The sequence below is a fragment of the Watersipora subatra genome, chromosome 1 (assembly GCF_963576615.1).
Source record: "Watersipora subatra chromosome 1, tzWatSuba1.1, whole genome shotgun sequence".
Taxonomy (NCBI): Eukaryota; Metazoa; Bryozoa; class Gymnolaemata; order Cheilostomatida; family Watersiporidae; genus Watersipora; species Watersipora subatra.
This window is the reverse complement of record NC_088708.1, coordinates 21,604,449-21,629,830: the sequence shown is the minus strand read 5'-3', so window position 1 is coordinate 21,629,830 and position 25,382 is coordinate 21,604,449. Positions and strand designations below refer to the sequence as shown.

Here is a 25,382-nt window from a genome sequence, read left to right as displayed (position 1 = left end):
CGGAATAATAAAGATGCAGATATGCTATTCGCCCAAATCCCTCTTACAACGCATGAAAAAGATACAATGCTCAAGCTCGCTCAGTTCGATGTTATTCGTTATTAGTTATGATGAAAACGAAACCGAAAACAGATAGGCGATACAATTTTAGACGATGACAAAATTGAAGTTTAGTAAAATACATACTAAAACTTAGCTCTAAGTATGTGTTTAGTAAGCTAAATTCATTTAAGTTAAATTCAACGTTTATGTTATACGTCTGTCTCGAAGGTAAGAACTCCCTGCAGTACGTACTGCAGATAGTAGATTGTAATGTTACATTTTATTGCAGATCATAACCACTAAATATACTACAGTTACTGCAGGTAACAATAATTACTAAGGTTAATATATTATTTTGTTACTAATTTTTAATATTCACAGCACGCATATAAAATTTTGATGATCTTTACCAGGGGGTGTTTGCATTATATAATTACTATGAGTTTCTATACCCATCTATACGACATTTTCGCCTTACGATGCTAACACTGGAACGAATTAAAATCGTATGGCGAGGGTCTACTGTATGGCATCATATTCCTACTTTTTAGACTTGAGCAGGCGTTCAACAAACTCTAATGTCTTTCGGTCGGATCCGGCAAACATCGAGCCTTCAACCGGTTGTGAGCTATCTCCTTCTGCGCCCTGAAATAAACGGGACACACTAAATATCAACTCTACCCTGACCCAGCCAAAGACTTACATAATATGAAGCAACAACTCATTACATAAAGTCTCTAAGTTCAGCATAATTTACATAAAAGGGGGTTTAGATCATAGAGGTGTCGAGTGTGATGGCTTCTGTTCTCTTAAAACGGTGAACACAACTCCAAACACGAAACGGCTCACACATAAACTAGCCACATGAAATCAAAGTGAATATAAAATGGTTGGAGTTATCCTGGGATATAAGATGCCTAGCTAGGTAAGACAAATGTAAAAACTCATGCACTCCAGTCAGCAAGAAAGTTAAATTGCATTTCAACTATGCAATAAGTCTATTGCAATGCTGGCCTTGGTCAGCCATGGTAAAGGACACACACACAGACGTCTTGGAAAAATTATGGATGATTTAAAATCTGGTATTATCTTTATACAGACACAGCACTAGCTAGACTACTGCTGCACAATATCTTTGCATGTACATTTGATTATTTGGTCTCTAAATATATCGAAGATTGAAAAATATCGAACATTGGAGTTGTCTTCTATCGATATATAGTGTTAGGATTTAACATAAACGATACCAAAGGATATATTAGTTATTATCGGTTGAAAAACAGGAGTCGTCCCCTCTTTACAATAAGGAGAGTAGACAACTCCAGTAATAAATGAATAAGTTCACGATAAAATATTGGCTTTAATATTCATATCGATTTGAAAACTGCCCAAATATAAAATCATCCACTGAAATATATCGTCGCATCGAATGATATCGTTTTATCGTGCAGCACTAAGCTAGACTCTCCTAGGCATGCAGACCCCAATATAATCAAAATATATTAACTGTTTGAATGATTTTGTCAATGTACTGAACCGCCGCAACTTGGACCAAAGACTGCAACTCCACAATCAGCCTTAAAAAACCTCTTCATAAAAGCTGCAAAGTGTGCAACTTTATTCATTTATCTGAAGCATCCCAACAGCCTATTAACCAATCAACTTGATGAACAGCGAATCATGGACAGCTGAGTTCTGGACTAAAGCTACCTCGGCAGCACTTGTTCTGGCTAATCTCGAGTTGAGCTGTCGTATTTGATTGTGGGCCTCCACGAGCTGATTCTCGAGGTCGGTCACATGGTCGCAGCCAACCTGGCCACTCGCCATCCTCAGTATGTTTGACATCTGAATCTGCATGCAAATGGAGAGTAACATCAATAAAACAGCGAGTTCAATGCTAACTAGGTTCTTATCATCTACTATCTACTAACTTGAGTATCTCGGCTCTCATAATTCAGACTGACATTTTATTAATTTACAGAAGAGTGTTGAAGAATCAGCCAATTTACGACTCTACAAGGTAATCGGGTGCTGAAATTAAGACTGCGAGGAAATAATTTTGTGGTATAATTCAGGTAGGCTACATACTGCTTGGGTAGGCAGGTATTCCACCCATACCAAGCATGACAATTCAATTATCTGCTCTTAATAGCCCAAAATTAACAGTAATTTAATCACAATCATTGTAACAATGATTAACTCAACTCCTTTCAGATATTTTACAGTAAAAGCCCCAAATATGCACATATATAATTGATACAAAATGCAGTGGAGAGTGCATACGGTATTCTGTATGGGTAGCCCAAACAACAACACTTGCACTGGCATAACTTACCATTATCGATGTGTTTATTTGCAAGAGGACCGTCGACTACTCTGTCTTACCGCCTCTGAACATTTTATAACATTTAAATAATAATTAGATGAAGACGTAAAGATATTAACTGCTGCTATGGATCAAATAAATCTAGGTTTGACACTTTTATTTGGCTTCAAACATAAGAGGCTTCTATGATAGATTGCCACAAGGTGCGCATCGGCCTTTAAGCAACTGGAGCTACAGACTTCACTTGAGCCCAACAACTAGCATTTCCATTAGTTTTAAGTGTTTTTCAATTCGATGAAGTAACTAACATCCATTTGTTGAATCAGTTCAAGCATTCTGTCATCTTGACCATCCATAAAAGCTTGTACACAGCGCTGACTATAACAGCCTAGTGGCAGCAGGTGATTCTAGGGCACCATAAATGAAGGTATTTAAAAAATCTCTTGTAAATTAATAAAATATCAGCCATAATATTATATGAGTCTTGTTGTGGCCATAGAAAATACCTGTTACTCAATGAGTGGGTAGATGCTCGCTAGTGACTGACTGATAACTATTAGGATAACTATATGAGTGGCCATTGCACTGTGTAACAGCAATAATGTGCACAACGACAGACAAGACAAGTAGGACTACATAGGACAGATCAGACACACCATTTGAAAACTAACTAATCCCACCAATAACAGACCGGTATTGTATAGCAACACGGGTGAGTGAACATGACCCAAAAAACAACCATTTTTCATCTTTTAGTAGAAAGCTATGAGCAGATTGGTGAAGGATGCGGCTCTATGAATGACTCTCGATGAACAAAGTAGACAACCTGATCAAGGCTTCCCTAATTACACAAAAAACAAAGGAAGTCTCTAAACACGTCATTCTCGGGCTCACCTTAAGTTTGGACATTTGCTTCTTGTTGAGGTCATACTGGTTTAGTAAACTCTCGTACTTGACATTCAACAGAAGGAGTTTCTTCTCCGCTTCCTGTCGTTTATCATCTAACTGCAAGGACCGAAAATCTAAAGCAAGGACCAGTTGCATGACACAAGCATGCGCTGGCCGCACCATTACATGTTTTATAAAAACACAGGCGATGTTCTTTTGAGGTAAAATGAGTAAAGTATTGACAAAACATGTCAAAAAAGATAAAAAATGATGAATGTAAATCTATGATTAACAATCTTTGTGAGAGGAAATTAATGCTCGACATCGCTAATTGCATAACTTCTTTATAATACAGTGCCCTAGGTGCAAGACAAGTAGATAACTCCTAAATGAGGAGAGATTTAGGAGTATCCTACTAATAATAAAGTTACAAGCAGGAGTAACACACCAGATCCCTGACCATGATAGGCAAATCTTACACAGTGGAAGTCAATAAGAAAAATTTCGAGCCGGCGAGCCTTATGAATGAGAACTATTTATCATATAAAGGATGGGAGTTGCACGTCGATATGCCCTAGCTTGTTTTCTAACACAATAATATGGCACAATTGTTTTTACTATTTTTTCGGATACCACAAATCTGGTCCGCCGATCGTGATCATAAAAATAATAGGAAATCATTGACAAAAACTGCCTCACAAACTAAGGAGCGATGTCACACAGAGCAGTCCTATAATAGTGGTACAAACCAGTGTCTTGAGGTGTCTGTCAAAGAATTTTATTACAGAACCTGCTCTGTGATAAATGAGTTTAGTTGAAATGCTGCGTGAATGATATTACATTCCATCATTACAAATCATACACACAGCATTTCATATCATACACGCAGCATTTCATCTTATACACACAGCATTTCATATCATACACGCAGCCTTTTATATCATACACGCAGCATTTCATATCATCCACGCAGCATTTCATATCATACACGCAGCATTTCATATCATACACGCAGCATTTCATATCAGACACGCAACATTTCATATCATACACGCAGCATTTCATATCATACACGCAGCATTTCATATCATACACGCAGCATTTCATATCATACACGCAGCATTTCATATCATACACGCAGCATTTCATATCATACATGCAGCATTTGCACGTTTTGCAATAATGCAGCATCATTGTATTTACGAATACGGTTTTAAAAAACTTCCTTATACTTACAAAACACAGGGTACAACATATTTTTCTTTTTACACGGAGTGAGCGAAGCATTGCGCACCTGCTCTGATACACATGCTCACCTGCTCTGATACACATGCTCACCCACTCTGATACACATGCTCACCCGCTCTGGTACACATGCTCACCCGCTCTGGTACACATACTCACATGCTCTGATACACATACTCACCCGCTCTGATACACATACTCACCTGCTCTGATACACATGCTCACCTACTCTGGTACACATACTCACCTGCTCTGATACACATACTCACATGCTCTGGTACACATACTCACCTGCTCTGATACACATGCTCACCTGCTCTGATACACATACTCACATGCTCTGGTACACATACTCACATGCTCTGGTACACATACTCACCTGCTCTGATACACATACTCACCTGCTCTGATACACATACTCACCTGCTCTGATACACATGCTCACCTACTCTGGTACACATACTCACCTGCTCTGATACACATACTCACATGCTCTGGTACACATACTCACCTGCTCTGATACACATACTCACCTGCTCTGATACACATGCTCACCTGCTCTGATACACATACTCACATGCTCTGGTACACATACTCACATGCTCTGGTACACATACTCACCTGCTCTGATACACATACTCACCTGCTCTGATACACATACTCACCTGCTCTGATACACATACTCACCTGCTCTGATACACATACTCACATGCTCTGATACACATGCTCACCTGCTCTGATACACATACTCACCTGCTCTGATACACATGCTCACCCGCTCTGATACACAAGCTCACCTGCTCTGATACACATGCTCACCTGCTCTGATACACATACTCACCTGCTCTGATACACATGCTCACCTGCTCTGGTACACATGCTCACCTGCTCTGATACACATGCTCACCTGCTCTGATACACATGCTCACCTGCTCTGATACACATGCTCACCTGCTCTGATACACATACTCACCTGCTCTGATACACATACTCACCTACTCTGATACACATGCTCACCTGCTCTGATACACATGCTCACCTGCTCTGATACACATACTCACCTGCTCTGATACACATGCTCACCTGCTCTGATACACATGCTCACCTGCTCTGATACACATACTCACCTACTCTGATACACATGCTCACCTGCTCTGATACACATACTCACATGCTCTGATACACATGCTCACCTGCTCTGATACACATGCTCACCTGCTCTGATACACATACTCACCTACTCTGATACACATGCTCACCTGCTCTGATACACATACTCACATGCTCTGATACACATGCTCACCTGCTCTGATACACATGCTCACCTGCTCTGATACACATACTCACATGCTCTGATACACATGCTCACCTGCTCTGATACACATACTCACCTGCTCTGATACACATACTCACCTACTCTGATACACATACTTACCTACTCTGATACACATGCTCACCTGCTCTGATACACATGCTCACCTGCTCTGATACACATGCTCACCTGCTCTGATACACATGCTCACCTACTCTGATACACATGCTCACCTGCTCTGATACACATACTCACCTACTCTGATACACATGCTCACCTGCTCTGATACACATGCTCACCTGCTCTGATACACATACTCACCTACTCTGATACACATGCTCACCTGCTCTGATACACATACTCACATGCTCTGATACACATGCTCACCTGCTCTGATACACATGCTCACCTGCTCTGATACACATACTCACCTACTCTGATACACATGCTCACCTGCTCTGATACACATACTCACCTACTCTGATACACATGCTCACCTGCTCACCTGCTCTGATACACAAGCTCACCTGCTCTGATACACATACTCACCTACTCTGATACACATGCTCACCTGCTCTGATACACATACTCACATGCTCTGATACACATGCTCACCTGCTCTGATACATATACTCACCTACTCTGATACACATGCTCACCTGCTCTGATACACATACTCACATGCTCTGATACACATGCTCACCTGCTCTGATACACATACTCACCTGCTCTGATACACATGCTCACCCGCTCTGATACACAAGCTCACCTGCTCTGATACACATGCTCATCTGCTCTGATACACATACTCACCTGCTCTGATACACATACTCACCTGCTCTGGTACACATGCTCACCTGCTCTGATACACATACTCACCTGCTCTGATACACATACTCACATGCTCTGATACACATGCTCACCTGCTCTGTTCGCGTATTGCATCAGAACACTGAACAGTTTTAGGCATACCATCAAGTGTCTCTTGTCACACTAATTGAACAGAAGGGGACAACTGCTGTGATAAGCTTAGCAAGATTAAATGCTGTTTAGAATAGTGTAAACAACTTGGACCCATGACACAGCGTGCTAGCGCATTACCGTGTAATTACAATCCTCATCAACAACTATAAACTTTGTCAGTAAGCCACCTTGCTACTACTCACTCTACCACAAGTTCTACTACTCCTCCCCTACACACCAGCATGCATAGATATTTCACCAACAGTAAAACGATAGAGTGACTAATGAATGAGAAAAATACAGGTTCCTCTTTTTGTTTAAACCGACATGAGCGGCATAAGACCGGACGCAGGGCTATGACTTTGGAGAAACACAAAGTAGTATAATAGACAAGCATACTTCTGTGAACATGGAGTTGCCTTTTGTCTTGTGGTCTCTATCATTCATCCTCATCACATCTATCTCACCTCTCAACTCTTGGTTCTCTTGAGTGGCAGCCTACAACAACCGGCAGCCAATCAGCAGACATAACATGTATCTGATTCTAAAAGGCTATACATCAATTCACATAAAACACAGAACTGCAGGATTGAGCAATACTCATATTTTTGGTACAGTTAAACATGGAGATTATGCGTGAGCTGTTTTTGTATTATTTAAATAAGTTCGATAATAACCCAACAAGACTTTATGTCATACTAACCTTTATCGACATACGAATCAGTGAAATGACGATATAATATTGCTAGTGTTGATAGACAAGGTACATAGTGGAACTAATTCCTTAGTGATGCGTATCAAAAAAATTTCTCCAAATTAGCAGACTGAGCCGCAGTCATACCACCTCTAAGCCAGCATGATAAAACGGGAGACACGGAATACAGGATCGTTGTAGAACTGTAAAGGTGGCAAAGTGTAGAGCTTACCATGTATGAGTTGGTGAGATCAGAGACCTGTGAGTTGGCAGAGTAAAGCTCCTCCTGCAGACTTGAGATCTGGTTAACATGCAACTCGGTCTGTTGCGTCAAACTGGCGATCTCACTCTCATTCGCTCTGCAGCTTCTTACCAGCTCGTCCTGCCAGTCAATATTCACATCACTCGTGACTATTTATACTCAACTCAAAGAAATCCCGTGTTTATTTACTGTATTACAGAAGTGTTTGGAGTCCCTACTTGTTAAAAATAAAAATTCAACCGAGTACAGAAGCCATATATGGATTTATGGCACATATCAATACATGAAAAAATGTTAGGCTTCAACAAATCTAATCACCAAACCTAATAAGCGATTTGAATTGTTCCATTCACAGTTCTGATATACATCAGGGCCATCATATATTTGTAACAAGTGAGAATACCTTTGTACATATATTAATAGTTGTTTGTGTAAAGGTCTGCCATCCTCTTCCCTCAAAAACAAATCTCAAATAAAACTAGCTTGCGCAGGAAATAAATAAATTGGAGTCAAACTTATATTTGTTAGCATGAGGAATCAACAATGCTTTGGCGATGTTAACAAGGACTCCATTGGTGTGTGTAGTCAGTCACTCCTTTATTCGAATACAATTAAACTACAGTGATGTGTACACTAGCAGATAATCTATTTGATTTTTTACAAACACGACCGACCAATTATGCAAAACGATTTTTATTATCAACCTATCAGAAATTTGTTTATTAGAAGGTAAACTTTTGTTTACTCGTGTTCTATTTTCTGTTACAGCAGCAAATCAGAAATAAAGTTCCAACACCCAGCGAGGGTGGTCTCATTTATTCACCGACAATGAGTAGGTTCACCTTAAAAAAGTTTGGCAGTATTTTTCATCATTATAATATGTGAACAATATAGCACCAAATTCGCTATGTCACTATTCTTACAAGCAACTATTCCAGCTCCTATATGTTGAACAGTAATAGACCTTTAGTTATTATTAATCTTAAACTATTTGATACTCTAGACCGTACAGGAAGTTGCTCAATCTTCATGGCTGATTTGTTAGTCTGTCATCGCGTTCACAATTAACTATAATGATGCCTCTTTAGTTGTTAATATGCTACTTTGTGCACGAGCAGACACACAATAAATATAAAACACAACATTATTAAAGTTAATCTCAATCGTAATGTTTTTTGAAATTTTTCAACAGAAAATGGCAGTTAATAGAATTAGCCACTTTGAGTCGCCTTAGTATGACCGCCTTTGACGATCCATAAATCAGCAATTATAGCTGAGCAAGCTTGAATATTTAAACACATTTTTTATGGTAAAGTCCATGACTTCATCAACTGATAGCAATAACTGCCATTCCAAAAGGATTTCATCATTTTATTGAAGCGCTGTTGTGGTGATGGACAACATCAAAAAACCTACAAGTTGTTGACCTTAGAATTTGATGAAGATTATGCAAGCGTGCTTCCAGCTGCATGCTTGCCTAATCAATACCAGACAAAAAATCTTTATTATCGACTGAAATGATCGCTTTAATAACAAAGTCATTGGCAAACGGATTACTAACAGTAGCTTAAAATATGTATCGATGATTTAGTTAGTTTTGTTTTTAACAGAAAGTTGCTAGAAAGAATTTGATGCATCAACTCACTGTGATCTACAATCTATGCCCCCTATACAAATCAGTTATTCATTCAAAGGGCAAAAGGTCAATCTCATAGCCACTCGTTCAACTCTCAAACTAGAATATTTTCATTCCATGATACCGTCTGGCACATTGAGTGCGTAGAATAGCATGTACATGTCATATATAGGTACCTACACAAACACCGACCATGTAATGCCACTTAGGTGACTGGCTATCATGGTTAGAGAGTTGATAAAGAATAATCTACAAGGGCTAATCTTATGAATACATGTAAAGGTCGGGTTCCACAAACTTCAAGAGGCAGCGCTACTCCCCAATAGATGCTAGTCTATGATCAATTAGAGGCAGTGACAGCGAGTGGGGCAGATGCAAAGGCCACTTGTCTTGGTTTTTTGCTATCAATCATCATCAACTGTCAGCCTTAGGCCAACCCTGCCTTGAGGATATCGAGGATATGATGGGAAAAATCAGTAGAGGACAAAGTCTATTGAATGGCCCTCTCACCCGACATTAGGAAACCCCCTTGAAATCGCATTCTACATAGACTTATTAAGCCTTAAATACAGCGATACCCTTCAAGTTTGTGGATGCTAAAACATATATGTGAAGGCAAGACCTGGAGTGGCAGAAGAGCCCTCGAAAAAGGCTGTGTCTTTGACACCTCAGGGTGCAAATTACGAACTGTAGTAAACAGCAATAAAACAGCTGCAAAGAGAAAACTTTGCTTGAAGACAAGGCTGTACATTAACGAGCCTGTTGCGATGGATAGACTAGCCGATGGTGAGAGGTGCTCCATATGACCGACACATATACGACAAACACAGCCCTGATAACGGAGATATGAAGCAACTTACCCGATGCTCAGTGACTAAACTCAGCTCCGACATAAGACCTGACAAATCCTCGGAGGAAGCCTCACTCAAACTCTCTTGCATGGCCTTCACCTTTGCATCCACTTCTCTTATTTGCCTTTCGTAGGAGCTGACAAGTGCCTGCAACTGCTTGTTTTCGCACTCGAGTTTATCAGATGCAGCCTCCGCTTCCCGCAACTAAACACCAACAAAAAGATAAAATCATGAAATAATGCAAAATAATATTCCACTTGAAGGCACTGTGAATGAACTTGGACAATTTGACTAACCCATAATACAAGTTGCCTAGGGAGTAGATTATCTAGAGTTCATGATGATATGACAAAAGAGACCGCAGCTATGCAAGATATATTCTGCAGCTGCTTGTGACAGTATTGTTTTACATGTACATGCATTAGGAGTCGGTCTGAAAACCCAATGAAAATAATGAATGGCCCACTGCTCTATACCCTTTGCTAGGAAGGCTTACAAAAAAAGCAGCAAGAGCACCAAAGTGATACTCAGACACGTTTAGCATGATGTTCGCTAGCCTGACCTCTAAGTCAACCTTTACAATTGCATGAAACACTGTTGATAGAAATAGCTCCAACAAGCTAGTTGTCAACCATTGAAATTATTATAGGATATTGATGGATACAGGAAATGCCTTTGTAAAAGCAAATGCACTTTTGGCCCTACTTTATGCCTGTTCAGTAAGCACACATATCTCGCGTTTTGAAAAATCGTTTTGAAATTCGTCTCAACACTTGAATGTGACATGTTACTTTGATGCTTATGCCGATTATTCATAAAGTTTCTATAAAATCAAATCAGAAAAAAATTAGTGATCCAAACACCATGTTTTAAAGCGCGAAGACCTTATCATAATTTTTGAGTTTAAACATTGATTTTACGATAGGATATTCAGCTGAATCATAACATCAAACATTAACAGATAACAATAACTCTTTAATTTAACAAAATATCGAACACCCAAATGATGATAAACAAATTTTTCAGAGTAAAAGTTAATTCGGAAACTGTTGAGCTTTATTAGTTCTATATTTAGTAAACTTTAGTAAATATATTAGTAAATAAAACCTCAATTAGACTTGAAAATAATAGAAAAATTATACATAACACAATTATTTACAGACTTAACAGTCATATTAAAAGCTTGTATTTATAACTAAGTAGCCAATCCCAATCGGTTTGTTAATATATTGTACTAGTTGTTGAACCAGAAATCGACCTCATTATTTTTTGAAACACTGATGGCAAACTCTTAGTGTCCCAAAAGCAGTACGACCATTGTTATAAAAAAATGAACGCGTTTAAAACTGGTTACATAACTGTAACAAAGGCATGTAGCAATTAACAGGTCTAGAAACTACTGCATTTAATTTCAACAAAACTAAAAAGCATGATTATCACAAACTGGTTTTGCAATAAACTGAAATTACTAAATTATCAAAACTGAAATAAACTAAAATTTTTGTTGTATTATGCTTAATCCACTTAATCCAATGCCGCGGACAAAACCTCTATTTCACTGTTACAGCAAAATTAATAATCACAATAAAATCCTTTGCTTTTTAACGTCGCGTCCAAAGTAGCGAATATTTTATAATGGTCAATTTCCTCTATCTACCAAAAATTAAAACTGACCTCAAGTTATGACTTTATGAGAAGAGATAAAAGACAATAACAATATCCATTACAGCTTGAACAAGTCCTAGAATGGATAGTTGTTACCCGCCTTCTTTCATATAGACAAAACTATTATAAATAAGTTTCACTTTAGTTGCTGGCAGCACTCTGGCAGCTAATGCTTACCGTGAATAAAAATAATAACAAGCGGATAAGCAAAGAAATAACACCTCTAGCTGACTTTGCACTGATAAAGCTCATTCCAACGCATTACTATTATATATGTAGATTTGCTGTTGACCAGCTACACCTTGGTGACAAGGTTAGCCATAGCTACTAGCTGGGGGACTACACAATATAACGACATAAAACTACTCTAGTGTAAAAGAATCACAGGTGAAAGAATGACCATTGCAATCTCTTACATCATCCTGTGTCTAATATGGGTAATACGCAGCAGATTTAAAAGGGAACTCGGAACCATTAGCAAAGCAAATGAGCTTGCGCATGGGGTATACAAGGTGATGTTATTCTCTGATGCAAACACTATGTGGTAACAGCTTTTTCATGCTTAGATTTATGCTAAAATTAATTATGCCTTTTAAAGGTTGACTTGCAAGAAAATTCACATTACAGTTATTTGATATCAAAAGATTCACCATGTCTTACTCTGCTGGGTTGTAGGTGCAAAATATGTGGAAATGTGATTACAAGCTCTTAAAAGCTCAAAAACGAACAGTTAACCACAGCCATCATGAAAACGCTGTAGGTTGGAATCCCTATCTATCTCTCACTCCATCAATAAATTTAAGCGCTGCCACGACTACATGTTTGTTCATGTATCTTCAATGTATATAAGCGTCGGTTTTTGGTTGTATTTGATAAATGCATTTGACAGAATATCCTCAGTTATCATGGTCACCCATTCGATGCTCAAAGCTTATCTTCACACCGGTGGGTATATTTACTGTATCCGGAAACTATATAGAATATATGTAATGCAGAGCAGTATGAAGCTATTACCATCTGCGAGCTAAAACTGGTGTTGGGCCCTAAAAATCAAGTTATTAATAGGACAAACAGACGAGCTCTCCAGCCCTTCCCACACTATACCCAGTCGTTTATACCCAGTCGTTTATACCCAGTCGTTTATACCCAGTCGTTTATACCCAGTCGTTTATACCCAGTCGTGGATAGCAGGCTACTAGATTGTTTAGAGAGGAATCAACAAATGGCTGAACTATGACACCTACTCACAGACCTGACCAACTAAACTTTACAAGCTTTCAAAACCATAAAGATCATGAGTTTCCAGTGATACTCATAAGACTCTAACATCTAAATATCATGTAAATTCATTCCAGGACCAGCTTAAAAGGCTAAAATCATAGGTTGGATCAAATACAGGTACGCGAATGATTATGTCCAGTGCACAGTAATTCATTATATTCATTTCTCGATCCAAAAGACAACTCCTTAACTAATAATAATCTGGACTAACAGTAAAAAATGCACGACATAAAAACATGTGTATGTAAAAAGATATCCAAAAATTTAAGTAATAACATTAATAATCAATAGAGATTTTTCCTATAATTTTCACCTTGAAATGTGTAAACAAAGGTTGGTAGAATGAGTACAGATATACTACAGACTTACTCCAACATAGACTGGATGAATGAGTACAGATATAGTACAGACTTACTCCAACATAGACTGGATGGATGAGTACAGATATACTATAGACTTACTCCAACATAGACTGGATGAATGAGTACAGATATACTACAGACTTACTCCAACATAGATTGAATGAATGAGTACAGATATAATACAGACTTACTCCAACATAGACTGGATGAATGAGTACAGATATACTACAGACTTACTCCAACATAGACTGGATGAATGAGTACAGATATAATACAGACTTACTTCAACATAGACTGGATGAATGAGTACAGATATACTACAGACTTACTCCAACATAGACTGGATGAATGAGTACAGATACACTACAGACTTACTCCAACATAGACTGGATGAATGAGTACAGATATACTACAGACTTACTCCAATTTAGACTGGATGAAGTTTAAACTGACTCATGATATTTATTTTATATTTTTTATGTTATTTTTATCTAAATTTTCACCTTTTCACTTTCACTTACAAAACTAAGATGTTCCTGAAACTTTGAACATTATATGTAGTAAATCATGTTGGGTGATCTAAATATGCGTTTTGCAGGATGCGCAATGAGGAAAGTTCGAAACTAAAAGATAATGTTATGATGGCAATCTGCTGGTCGAAAGTCATCAAAATTTAGACAACAGATTACTGACACTTTATTCTTTTATTTCATGAATGATCGGAGTCATGTAGTTATATAGGAGTACAACCGGAGTTATGCAGTTATATCTGAATATGACAGGATTAAGCTTTTAAAATTACATACATTTATTTTAATCATAAATCGAATTGAATTAATAAGGGATCATCTTGACTTGAACAATTCAAAGATAGGAAAATGATGAAAGATCAATTCACTGCGCTAACAGAAATTGCAGCAACTAAAAATTAAACTTGAGAAACCTTAATAAACCTCATAAGTCTATTTCATTAAAACTAAAGCAGACACAGTGTATGTCAGTGCTTCTAGGCAGAACAAGCACTCATGTGCAAGTCTCAACTTGCAAGGTTTGGCCACGAAAACCATTGAATAAGTTTGCCAATACTTAGGCGTGACCTGAGTTGACCAGGAGATAAACCTTCCGCAAACAAATAAAAGTCACAATTTGAACAGGTTTTGAACACAAGCTATACAATTCTGGGCTATTGGAACATCTAATAGGATACTGCCTGAGAGTGCAGGATGCATACAATAGTACCGACAAGTGTGGCTTCCCAGCTGCCCTTGTGAACCGTGGCTACTACGAGACAACAAATGGGGAGTCACTCACCTGGCATCGAGTGTCACTGAGGAGGCTCGAACTGTCAGCAAAGCCTCTCAGCACTTTTAACTCCTCCCTCTGGCTTGACAGGTGCTTTTTGAGAGAGTCGATCTCATCAAAATACTCTCTCTCCATTCGCTCTTTCTGCTGCAGCCTCTGACTCATCGAGTAGTTCTCCTCCTTTAGACTCTGGTATAACATACAATATACACGTAGCACCTTCAGGTTTATGATAAACATAACACATTATGTCTATGATATGTACCCAACGGCCCCAACTGTAGGAAATACAGTAAATGTACCACAAATTCATATTAAAAACTAGATACCTGTTCATCTATAGCGTAAGCCATTATAGAAGGTCTCTGCTCAACATTGCGAACAGAAAAGCAGTTAGAGTCTGACAACTTGAGCGAAAGACGAGTTGCCATAACAAAACCGTAGACAATCAACTTGAGATGAACCTATGACAACCATGAGCAGTGCTCCCTCCAGAGATATTTAACAGATGAAAAAGCTGCGTACAGGCTAGCTGGTTGAACAGTCACGCTCCGCCCACGCCGACCTACCTACTCCAGATGTTGTTGCCGTGTGATTGACCGTGCTACAATCTAATATATAATGAACTTAAAGTGATTTGGTGCAAGGTGATTTATTAAATGTTCTCCTCCATATCTCCGAAGTCACTTTGTATGACCGCAGATGATGATAATCTTTTGAAATGAACATTATCACGTAGCCGCAGAGATATCTATCTCAGCGCTGAAAAACTTGAAGCAAATCACTAACCTCTATTTGCTTTGTATAGTTGCTGTTTGTGTCGTCTAAGTTCTGGGATAACTCCCTGTTTTGGTCGAGGAGGTCCTTGCCATACTGAGCTGCAGTCTGAATAGTGTTGTCCTTTTCTTCCAGCTGAGCTCTCAGTGCATCCAGCTCAGACAGAGACGATGTGGAGGATCGAGCTGAGTTCATCATGTTTATGGATACCAGCTATTGCTGCCTGTAGCATAATCTAGCCATTTAGAAGGCATGGTTAAGGCGATACTGTACTTTGCTGCTCTGAAGCTGCTTTCTAATGCAGACTTGAGCATCACAAACAGCAGCAACACCAAAAATTCTCAAATTAATATGCTATGCCAGATAAGTTGGTGATAATAACTAACAAAACCAGGTACCAAAATTAAGAACTGATTCTTTTTCAAAAACCATTTTGGTACCTGGTGTTGTTAGTTATTATCACCAACTTATCTGGCATAGCATATTAATTCGAGAATTTTTGGTGTTGCTGCCTTTTGTTCAGTTCTTAATAGAATCAGTTCTTAATATTGCTTCAATTGCAGATATATGTGCTGAAGCCTACCCTCAGACTATATCGGCACGATATAAATATCTCTCAAATACTGTAGCTCCATTCTACAAGCTACTTGGAATATATAACAAAGACGTAGTACCCTAAACTCTTACACCATTGTTACTTCTTACCAATGTTATAGTAGTGGCAATGACCTTTTTGGTCAAACATAGGCCATTTCAAAAACTTTGACATCATTTTAACAGACATAGCAAAGATGATGTACTAACATAATAACAGGTGAAGAGAAGTAATGAGTGGTAACACCGCAAGTCATATACGTCTACGCAGTGCCATCAATCAATAGCACATTCTATCTGTCAAGTTACACTCGATGTTGGTAAAGCTTTCCATATTTAATTACCTATTTCTCATGAAGCCTAGAAGCCACTCTTCTGTGATGCCTTTTATTAACAACACACTGCCTTATCATCAACAACACAACAGGTAAGATAAGAAAACCTGATCTAATGACCGTATTCATTAGCAAATACTCCGTAAGCCCTGCGATGCAATCTTATTGGTTGACTCAAGATGTTGGCACTTCAGGAAAGTTTATTTTGGCAAACTGTGGAATGCTTGCCAGCTTTCCAGTCAATGCTACCAAGACAACAATTTTCTGCATTCATTGAGCTTTTCCAAAATGGAACGATACTCACGAAAAATATAGACCTTATCAAGACCAGGAGCTGATTAGTAATAATATAAGTGTTTCATGCCTTGTTAACATGTCTGTAAAAACCAGTATTGACCAGATTCTCCAACTACCTGTCAATACTATTACTTTGGATATCCAAAACGGTGAGCTCTGGCGTGAAAGAAGACTAATTTCAACACAAAGTTTGCTTACAGTTGACACTAGCTTGTAACTTTTACCATAACCTAGTATTTCATCATATAGTTATTTAATGAATAATAAAAACTCTTGCTTCCATTAGCTGACTAAAGAAAATCAACATAGGCCCTACGTGTTAGTAGGGCCAATTACGCTAAGTGGTAACCACGGATAATAGTACGAACTGGAGAACAGATTTTGAAATGTTCAGTCACTCTAGAGTCTAGAAGAAGGTAAAATCTTCAAACGTGACATACAAAGCAATTTCACACGTATCTTTTGCATACAGTTACTGTAGAACCACACAACACTGAGAAATAACAAAGTTTGTAAAAGATCAATTACAAATAACTTATAGTAGCTCTTGTAAAGCTCTAAATAAACAATTTACTGAAACAACGCAATAACTTCTACATGTATACCTAGTTGGTTGGATTCACTCAAACAGTTCTACAATATTACACAATTACAAGATTGCTCGTTCGGTGTTAAGGTTCACCCTTTACATTTGGTACAGCATAGTAAATTTCTCCGCGTATTTGTAAACCTTCATTCAGAGTACTAGATATATTTATGGAAATGAGCTTAGCATTACTACTCCCCCACGGATGTTACGTGTATGAAACTGAACAAACCAACATAAAATATTCTAAGTGAATATCATTTACCTGTATTTATACGATATGTCTTATTACCGTATATGCCACAGCAGAAAGTAATCCTCGACAACAATTACTCGATCATTCAGAAAAAAGAACGGACCTGTACAAGTAGTCGATCCGCAGGACACATTTTCATTATAAATTTCGAGCGCAAAGCCTCCGCGCTACAGTGAGAAGCACCGACTATTACAAATGTATGCTAGGATAACGCACCTTTGGTACCGTAGCTAACATAGAATACAACTAATAGAGCTCTTTTTACGGACCGATACGTACTTCACCAAGAGCCTGCAATTACTTACTTGCAAGTAACGACAACTACGAGTCTGGCGCATTGCAATGACATATGTATGTATACACTATGGAGTACTGTTGAAAAGGAAAAAGCTAATTATATTTTGTGCAGAACCAAATCGTTTTTACATGCAAGTTATTACACGCAATTTTACGCTACACTTGAAAAAAATTACTTACAACACGTTGTACTGAATGTTGCAGGTACTTATTCTTGTGTTGTAACAAGTATAGCATGATTCTATGATCACATTTAAATTGGCTTCAAAAGATATGGCATTGAAAGTTATGACCCTAAAACTAAATATCATCATCATCACAGCTCGCAGGCATAGTAGTGAGTAAAGTTCGCACTCTAGCCAGGATGATCTCATTAGAACTGTAGCAGCTCTCTTCGTCATATGGTGGTTCTATGCTGACAACTCCATTAGCTACAGAGATGATCTCTTCATCTTTTACTACAGGAATCCGGTTTATTGTAAACCATCTGCAAACTGCATCTTTCCTTTTTACCAATTCATCATATCCCACTTCAACCTAAAAATTACAATGTGTTACGCATGACTACAGAACTCATAAGAATGTAGACAGGGAAACAGTGCAAATTGTACAACATTTTTTTTCCAAGCAGCAACTGCGTACAACAAAAATAATATAAATAGATTTGGTAGTGACCGAGCAATACCCCTGCTTACATGTATACACGTATATCCATATCAGCAAGGCTAGTCAATAGATACTGTTTGTGTCCAGATTATCACTTGAAAGTTTAAACAATATTTAGACTACTTATAAAACTATGAAAACATGTAATATTCTTGATGTTTTATTACAATTGGTGGTTAATAAAAATTCCTTATTTTGAATCTGCCAACAGCGGTGCTGCCCTTATTCTGGAAATTTAATTTATGTAGCATTATCGATAGGATACAACATAAAACAAACAACCCTTAGCTATATCATCAGTAGTTACAACTTAAACTTCCATGATATTCTAAACAATAACTAACATGATTAGCGTTGGATGGTAGCTCTGTAATCAACAACATATGTACCCATTCACATACTAGAAACAAAATAATCTAACCTATAAATCCTATAAACCCCAGAGAATAGAGAATCCTATAAACCGCAGAAAATAGAAATAGAGAATCCTATAAACACAATGCTGTTTATAGGATCCTATAAACACAATGCTGTTTATAGGATCCTATAAACACAGTGCTGTTTATAGGATCCTATAAACACAATGCTGTTTATAGGATCCTATAAACACAGTGCTGTTTATAGGATCCTATAAACACAATGCTGTTTATAGGATCCTATAAACACAGTGCTGTTTATAGGATCCTATAAACAGCATTGTGTTTATAGGATCCTAAACACAGTGCTGTTTATAGGATCCTATAAACACAATGCTGTTTATAGGATCCTATAAACACAGTGCTGTTTATAGGATCCTATAAACACAGTGCTGTTTATAGGATCCTATAAACACAGTGCTGTTTATAGGATCCTATAAACAGCACTGTGTTTATAGGATCCTATAAACACAGTGCTGTTTATAGGATCCTATAAACACAGTGCTGTTTATAGGATCCTATAAACACAATGCTGTTTATAGGATCCTATAAACACAATGCTGTTTATCTGTTGTTTATAGGATCTTGTGACACAATAAGTTTGAATTCATCTTAAAACATACAAACAATAATTGAGCAGCTAGTAGAAAGAAACTTGTTAGAGATATGCAATAAAAATAAACAGAACTCACAGCCTCACATTTGCTTTCAAAAACACATAGTAGGTTTGAAAAGATGAGCTATTACAAGCAGAAAGCTGATGCAAAAAAATACCAGATGTTCCTTAACACAATATCTTATCTACTGTTTTCAAAGCTACTGTACTTATTAAACTAAATGAACGCGCATGTTGAAGTTGTCTGCTAGCATATATACATGTATTATATTTCAACTATCTCTACACCATCAAAGAAAATCTCTATTAAACCTCTTTACTCAGTATTAAAACAATGCTTTTAATAGTTAAGATTTTGAAACAGTTGAGTTGATTTTTAAATGTCTGACTTCTATAATGCGTTCATTTATAATTATTAACATACAGTGCCGTCAGAAATTATGAGACCACATCACATTTTAAGAGACAAGGTGGTAACAATGATTTACTGACTTAGTTTTACAAAAAACTATCATAAACCATATACCATTAGATGCGGAATTTTCTACTGATTAATATGAAGCAAATTTCCATCACATAACAATCCATACTTATTTTTTATCTCAATCGGAAGGCATATGCAACTGATAGAATAAAAAAACGAAAAGATATTTTCGTTTTTTTATTCATTTTATTATTTTATTCATTTTTTATTTTTTTATGCCAAACTATTTGACTTTGTGAGATTACAGAATGCACAACACATAGTGATGACATCACGTTTTACCACTAACAAGCTATGTGGTCGGACACTGAAGAGATAACTTGATGACACTAATTCTATCACCAATGCTGTAAAAGAAGAATGAAAGACTCCTGATTTACTTTACTAGAACAAGGAGAAATTTCTGTATCTAATGATGTACAATATGTGGCAAATGAATGAATTAATATGGTGCCAGCAGAGGTGCAAAGTTGAACAAAGGCGAGAATTATTGGGTGGTCTCATAATTTCTGACAGCACTGTATGTTCTCATCAATGCCATGATTCTATATACATGTAGAATACCACAAACACATCTAGCCTTAAACTAGAATTGTTAAATTTAATGAAAGCTGAATTTAAGTTAACAAAATTTATTAGTGAACATACAATGTTAACTAATAAATTTCGATATTTGCACCTTTATATCGACACTGTCGTATTTTGGAACACAAATTCTAATAGGAACCCATTGTATTTTGTTCAGATTGTTCCAAATCCTAAAATAATGGCCTAATTGCTAGAAGCCAACACATTTAACATTAAAACAAATACATTATCTATAATAACGCAGAAATCTTAAATCTTAATCATATGGAACAACTAAATCAATAAAGTGATGATAACTAAAAAACAGACTTTTACTTTACGTTGAAGACAGGTAATAGAAAAGGCATGGTAATGCTTAGATTTTATGCTAGAATGAGTCATAGAAATACATGATGAAACTGATCAGCACTTTCATAAAACTAAGTGCGCTCATTAAGCAGTGTGAAGCAAAGCCTTACAACAAATATTTGATTATTAAACAAACTTTTTTCGGTTTTTCATAATTTTTGAACATGAGTAATACATTCTCTGGAGAATTATCCTCAACAACTTGAGTCTTGGTGACAGCTCGGTTCATGACTAGCTGAAGCTCTGGACCCTCACCATCTGGGTTCATGAGGACCCAGGTGTGTGTCACTGGATCTATTGTATACACCCAGCCTTCATACACTAAGCCCTCCAAAGTGTTCAGTGAGACCTTCAATAGTAAAGAAACATTTGCTCAAATTGCAAATCTACCTGCCTTGCCAACATCCTAGTAAAACATTACAAAGTATCTAACGTTATAATCGTTCTTTTTTGACAAAAACAACAAACTATTAAAACTGGAACAATGCACAGAAGTAGTGCACATCAAGCTATAAATGCAACCAATAAATCAGATACTTTATGTTAAATACAGTAGAAATAACTAAAGGTTGATCTGGAGATCTGATACTTTTATTGCAGTTTTATTTTATTGAACATCTTTGTTGCTCTTAAAATACCTGAAAATATTTGTAAAATCCTCGACTAATTTACGCTTGCATAAACCTTGCGTATATAGTTGCTGTAATACATTTCATCAACAGTGAAGCTGTATAGAACACAAAGTAAACTAAAGTGTCACATTGCTTTCACATAAAACATAAGAAAATTTCAGACTTTGTAATTCTTTTAACAGAAATAACAAGTATACAATTCGATTTAGCACAATATTTTTCATTTGAAAATGTTTAAATAATATTCTAATAACCATTGTGTTTCCACAACTTCAATCTATATGTTCTCCTGTAAATTACACGCACTTACACTTGCGGCTTTGTATTTTACTCTCAACCGCCAGAAATGCAAAAAAATTGTAAAGTACATGTAAACCTTTTAAATTTTTTTTTTCAAGAAATGGTTATAGGCAACCAATCGAATTACATTCCTATTAGAAGGCTGCTTCAGAGAGTCCTTTAGTCTGACTTCATTCCTAATCTCTTAGAAGGAACTCAACATTTGTAGTATTGTTATAGACTAGCTGCATATGAATAATTACTATCCATTCTCACATAAACACTTGAAAAATGATTGTCTATAAAACAAATATAATGATAATATAAATATAATGTGTATCGCCTTGTTTTTTAGGAATGAAGACTGATATTAGGCCCCCATTCCTCCTGTTTATTCAATGTAATGTTATATTCTTATGGTGGGCATATCACACCTCTAATCTACCAACCTAGCAAAACAGTCATAATAGACATGGAAGGGTTACACTCCATTTGGGGGACTCAATCACGAGTGTTTGGTATTGACGTCTAGTAAGTGTGTAAGCTATTAGTTATTAGGTATTTGTGATGAAGTCCAAAAGGACCAAAACACAATTACAGAATCATAGAGAGGGTGTCTACACGAACAGCTGACTAGTATAATAATAGGCATAAGTGATAAATTATTACTAGACAAATGCTAGGATAGGAGTCTGACAGCGAGCTGAATACCTTCTTGTTAACAAATTGAAATAGCTGAAGAGGATCGGTTTTGAATATCGGATGTAATTGCTTGTCTGCCTCAGCTACATCTATTCCAAATGACTCGGACATCACTAGTTACTTGGAGAAAACACTAAGATTCCTGTACTTCTCCAAAAGGTCACCCTTGAGTATTATTTGTTTTTGAGTATATTTCTCCAACTTGAGCTGTTCCTGAGGGCAGAGATTAATCCCAGGAAGATTATTAACATGAGCCCGAGCTTGATCAATTTGATTTTTAAAGTCTTTCAATTTTGATGTGATATCCTGGCAGTCCTCGATTCTAAAAATTAAGTAATTGAACCAAAATTAAAACTGCAGACTCACAGCAATCACAAACACGCTTTTTACAAGTGTAAAGTAAACTCGCGCAATAGGTCATTCGAACAAATAGTGTGAATGAACAAATGTTTGTTCCCATACCGTCAGACTTGTATATACAATATCAAAAACTGTAGATGATAGAACAATACCGGGTTACTCTAATAATGATTAACCAAATTTTTGTAGTAATACAATTAAAATTCACATTAGCTGATGTGCCCTTAGTTACATGATCACTTGGTTACATGATCACTTGGTTATATGATCACTTGGTTATATGATTACTTGGTTATATGATCACTTGGTTAAAATATGATCACTCGGTTAAAATATGATCACTTGGTTAAAATATGATCGTTTGGTTATATGATCGTTTGGTTATATGATCACTTGGTTATATGATCACTTGGTTCCACTAAAAGCTGATACTAAGCATCATTTGCTTCCTCATTATTCGTCCGGACACTTGAGATCCAGGTACATGCATAATAAGTTGAGAAGAAACATGTTGAAGGAAAGCAGACGATCAAATATGGAAAGTGGCTGTACTGCAGCTAAACTCAAGACAAACTTTCCAATTTTTGGAAAAAGGAAATACAGTTACAATATTTAATAATTAACCAATCAACTAATCCATTAACTTAATAGAAAAACACATTGAAAAAAACTCTTTTTATTGTTGTCTGCAACAGACGAACTACACAAATCTGTGAAGCATCATATGACTGCTTTATTGATATACATTGTTTCAGAAATCTTCTATTTTACATAATAGGCCTAGATATATATATATATATTTATAAAAAAAACTTGTTTTTTATTGGAAGGCCATAAAAACCTTGAGGTCCAAAAGGCTCTCTCACTCCACCATTAAACTTTCATTTTCAGCTGCGAGTATCCCGAAAGCGCTGCTATCCTTACTTTTAGGCAGTGCAACAATTTTTTATCTACCATTACACGCAAGTGCTTGTGTCCATACTTCAGAATAGAGTAGTAAGAATGTGCAAAATAGCCAGTCAACCAACTGTAGAGAAACTGGCCAAGCTAAAGCATGTATAATGTGTTGATGACCAACTACAGGTGGTTGTCAGTCTTCAACCCATATTAAAATTTGCTCTACTAAAAACAGCTAAGGACTCTAGTAAAGTTTATTACACCAGAAATCTATTGTAAGCAAGTTATGAAACAATGATAAACAAAAATATGTAGCTTGCCAAGTCTCATTTATTAATAGGTCTACCCATACAGAATAAACCATGTGCAATAAAATTGAGAGTTAATTTTTACGAGCTTCAGTTTTTTTGCTTGTTATTGAGAACGAGTTTAAATTAGGTTTAAATAAAATCAAAAAGGGACAACTGATAATGCAAACTTTCAGATAATTGTATGATGGAAGTACTAAAATCATAGCAGTGTAGACTGCTGTCCTTAGATATAACATGAGCACTCAATACATCTTATATGCAGAACGTGATCATGAGTAGATTGGTCAGAAGCTTATAATTTTTTCATATGTAAAACTAACCACTGACAGGAAACCTGATTATCCTATCAATGACCACATGTAACTTTACTTAAGCTCTTGATCATCATTTCGAAAGACATGTATGGTAAATTATGGTAAATTATATGCATTTGTACTTAAGGTAACATCGTAAAATTTATTAGAGCGTTTTAAGATTGTACCAAAAGCCTGCGTAACCTCAAGGCTGTCAAAGAACATATTACAGTAGCTTTGCTGAAAGCATTAGCGTTAGAACAGGCCAAAGCAAGATCGTTGGTACAGAACTAACATGGGATTGTCTCATTTGATATTTACAACATGGAAAAAACCAAATCACATAAAAATATGAAAGCCTTTTGCTAAAATGGTAGAAAGTCCTATGACCAAAGATGAAAATCTGAGCAATAAAAAAGAAGCCTATATCAGGAAAATGCTCCTATATGTATACACAAAAATATTTTAAAAATATAGACGATTAACTCAAACCAAAGCCCAAATATTAAAACTAAAGGTGCAATTTTTTGCTAGCTAGTTTATAAACTAGATAAAGTTGAAGCTAGTCTTTAAACATTGTTTTGACGATTAGGCCTTTTAAAACCGTTACTAGTAAGGCGAACACTGTTTCCAAAATTCTATTTTAGCCTATCAGTCCAACAAAATCTGCATCATACCCTTTTAAAATGTTATGAATCTTTGGCAAAAACTGAAAAATGTCTCCGTGGTTTTCCATCAGTTCTGACTCATTGGAAGACCGATCTATAGTAGCTTCGACAAAATGAAATAAACTTTCGATCCCTAGTCGTTCTAGCAAAA

General features: G+C 36.8%; 2 protein-coding genes across 4 annotated transcripts in view; both read right to left on the bottom strand.

Moving 5' to 3' along the window:
• LOC137401251 (protein Spindly-B-like) overlaps window positions 1-17,840 on the bottom strand; it is a 28,362-nt gene extending 10,522 nt beyond the window's left edge. For all 3 annotated transcript variants that reach the window (XM_068087678.1, XM_068087677.1, XM_068087675.1), the window contains exons 1-9: window positions 17,684-17,840; window positions 15,619-15,829; window positions 14,839-15,018; window positions 10,229-10,423; window positions 7,703-7,852; window positions 7,176-7,274; window positions 3,263-3,373; window positions 1,753-1,893; window positions 587-687 (exon numbers count right to left, since the gene is read on the bottom strand). In XM_068087678.1, coding sequence (XP_067943779.1) covers window positions 587-687; window positions 1,753-1,893; window positions 3,263-3,373; window positions 7,176-7,274; window positions 7,703-7,852; window positions 10,229-10,423; window positions 14,839-15,018; window positions 15,619-15,804 — 1,163 coding nt within the window. In that variant the 5' untranslated portion in view covers window positions 15,805-15,829; window positions 17,684-17,840. The remainder of the gene's footprint in view (window positions 1-586; window positions 688-1,752; window positions 1,894-3,262; window positions 3,374-7,175; window positions 7,275-7,702; window positions 7,853-10,228; window positions 10,424-14,838; window positions 15,019-15,618; window positions 15,830-17,683) is intronic.
• Window positions 17,841-18,047: 207 nt separating this feature from the next.
• LOC137401284 (gem-associated protein 6-like) lies at window positions 18,048-25,382 on the bottom strand. The gene is made up of 4 exons (XM_068087679.1): window positions 25,241-25,382; window positions 22,712-23,024; window positions 21,226-21,438; window positions 18,048-18,508 (listed from the first exon to the last, which is right to left on the bottom strand). Exons 2-4 carry the CDS (start codon window positions 22,811-22,813, stop codon window positions 18,272-18,274), a joined length of 552 nt encoding a protein of 183 aa, XP_067943780.1. The 5' UTR covers window positions 22,814-23,024; window positions 25,241-25,382; the 3' UTR covers window positions 18,048-18,271.

Bases quoted from the DNA above. Each gene is read 5' to 3' on its own strand.
- LOC137401284 (XM_068087679.1), bottom strand. From the start codon at position 22,813: ATGTCCGAGTCATTTGGAATAGATGTAGCTGAGGCAGACAAGCAATTA. The intron at 21,439-22,711 runs GTATTCAGCTCG...TTACTATTGAAG, and splicing joins TTCAATTTGTTAACAAGAAG to GTCTCACTGAACACTTTGGA. The intron at 18,509-21,225 runs GTTTGTTTAATA...TGTAATTTTTAG, and splicing joins ATTATGAAAAACCGAAAAAA to GTTGAAGTGGGATATGATGA.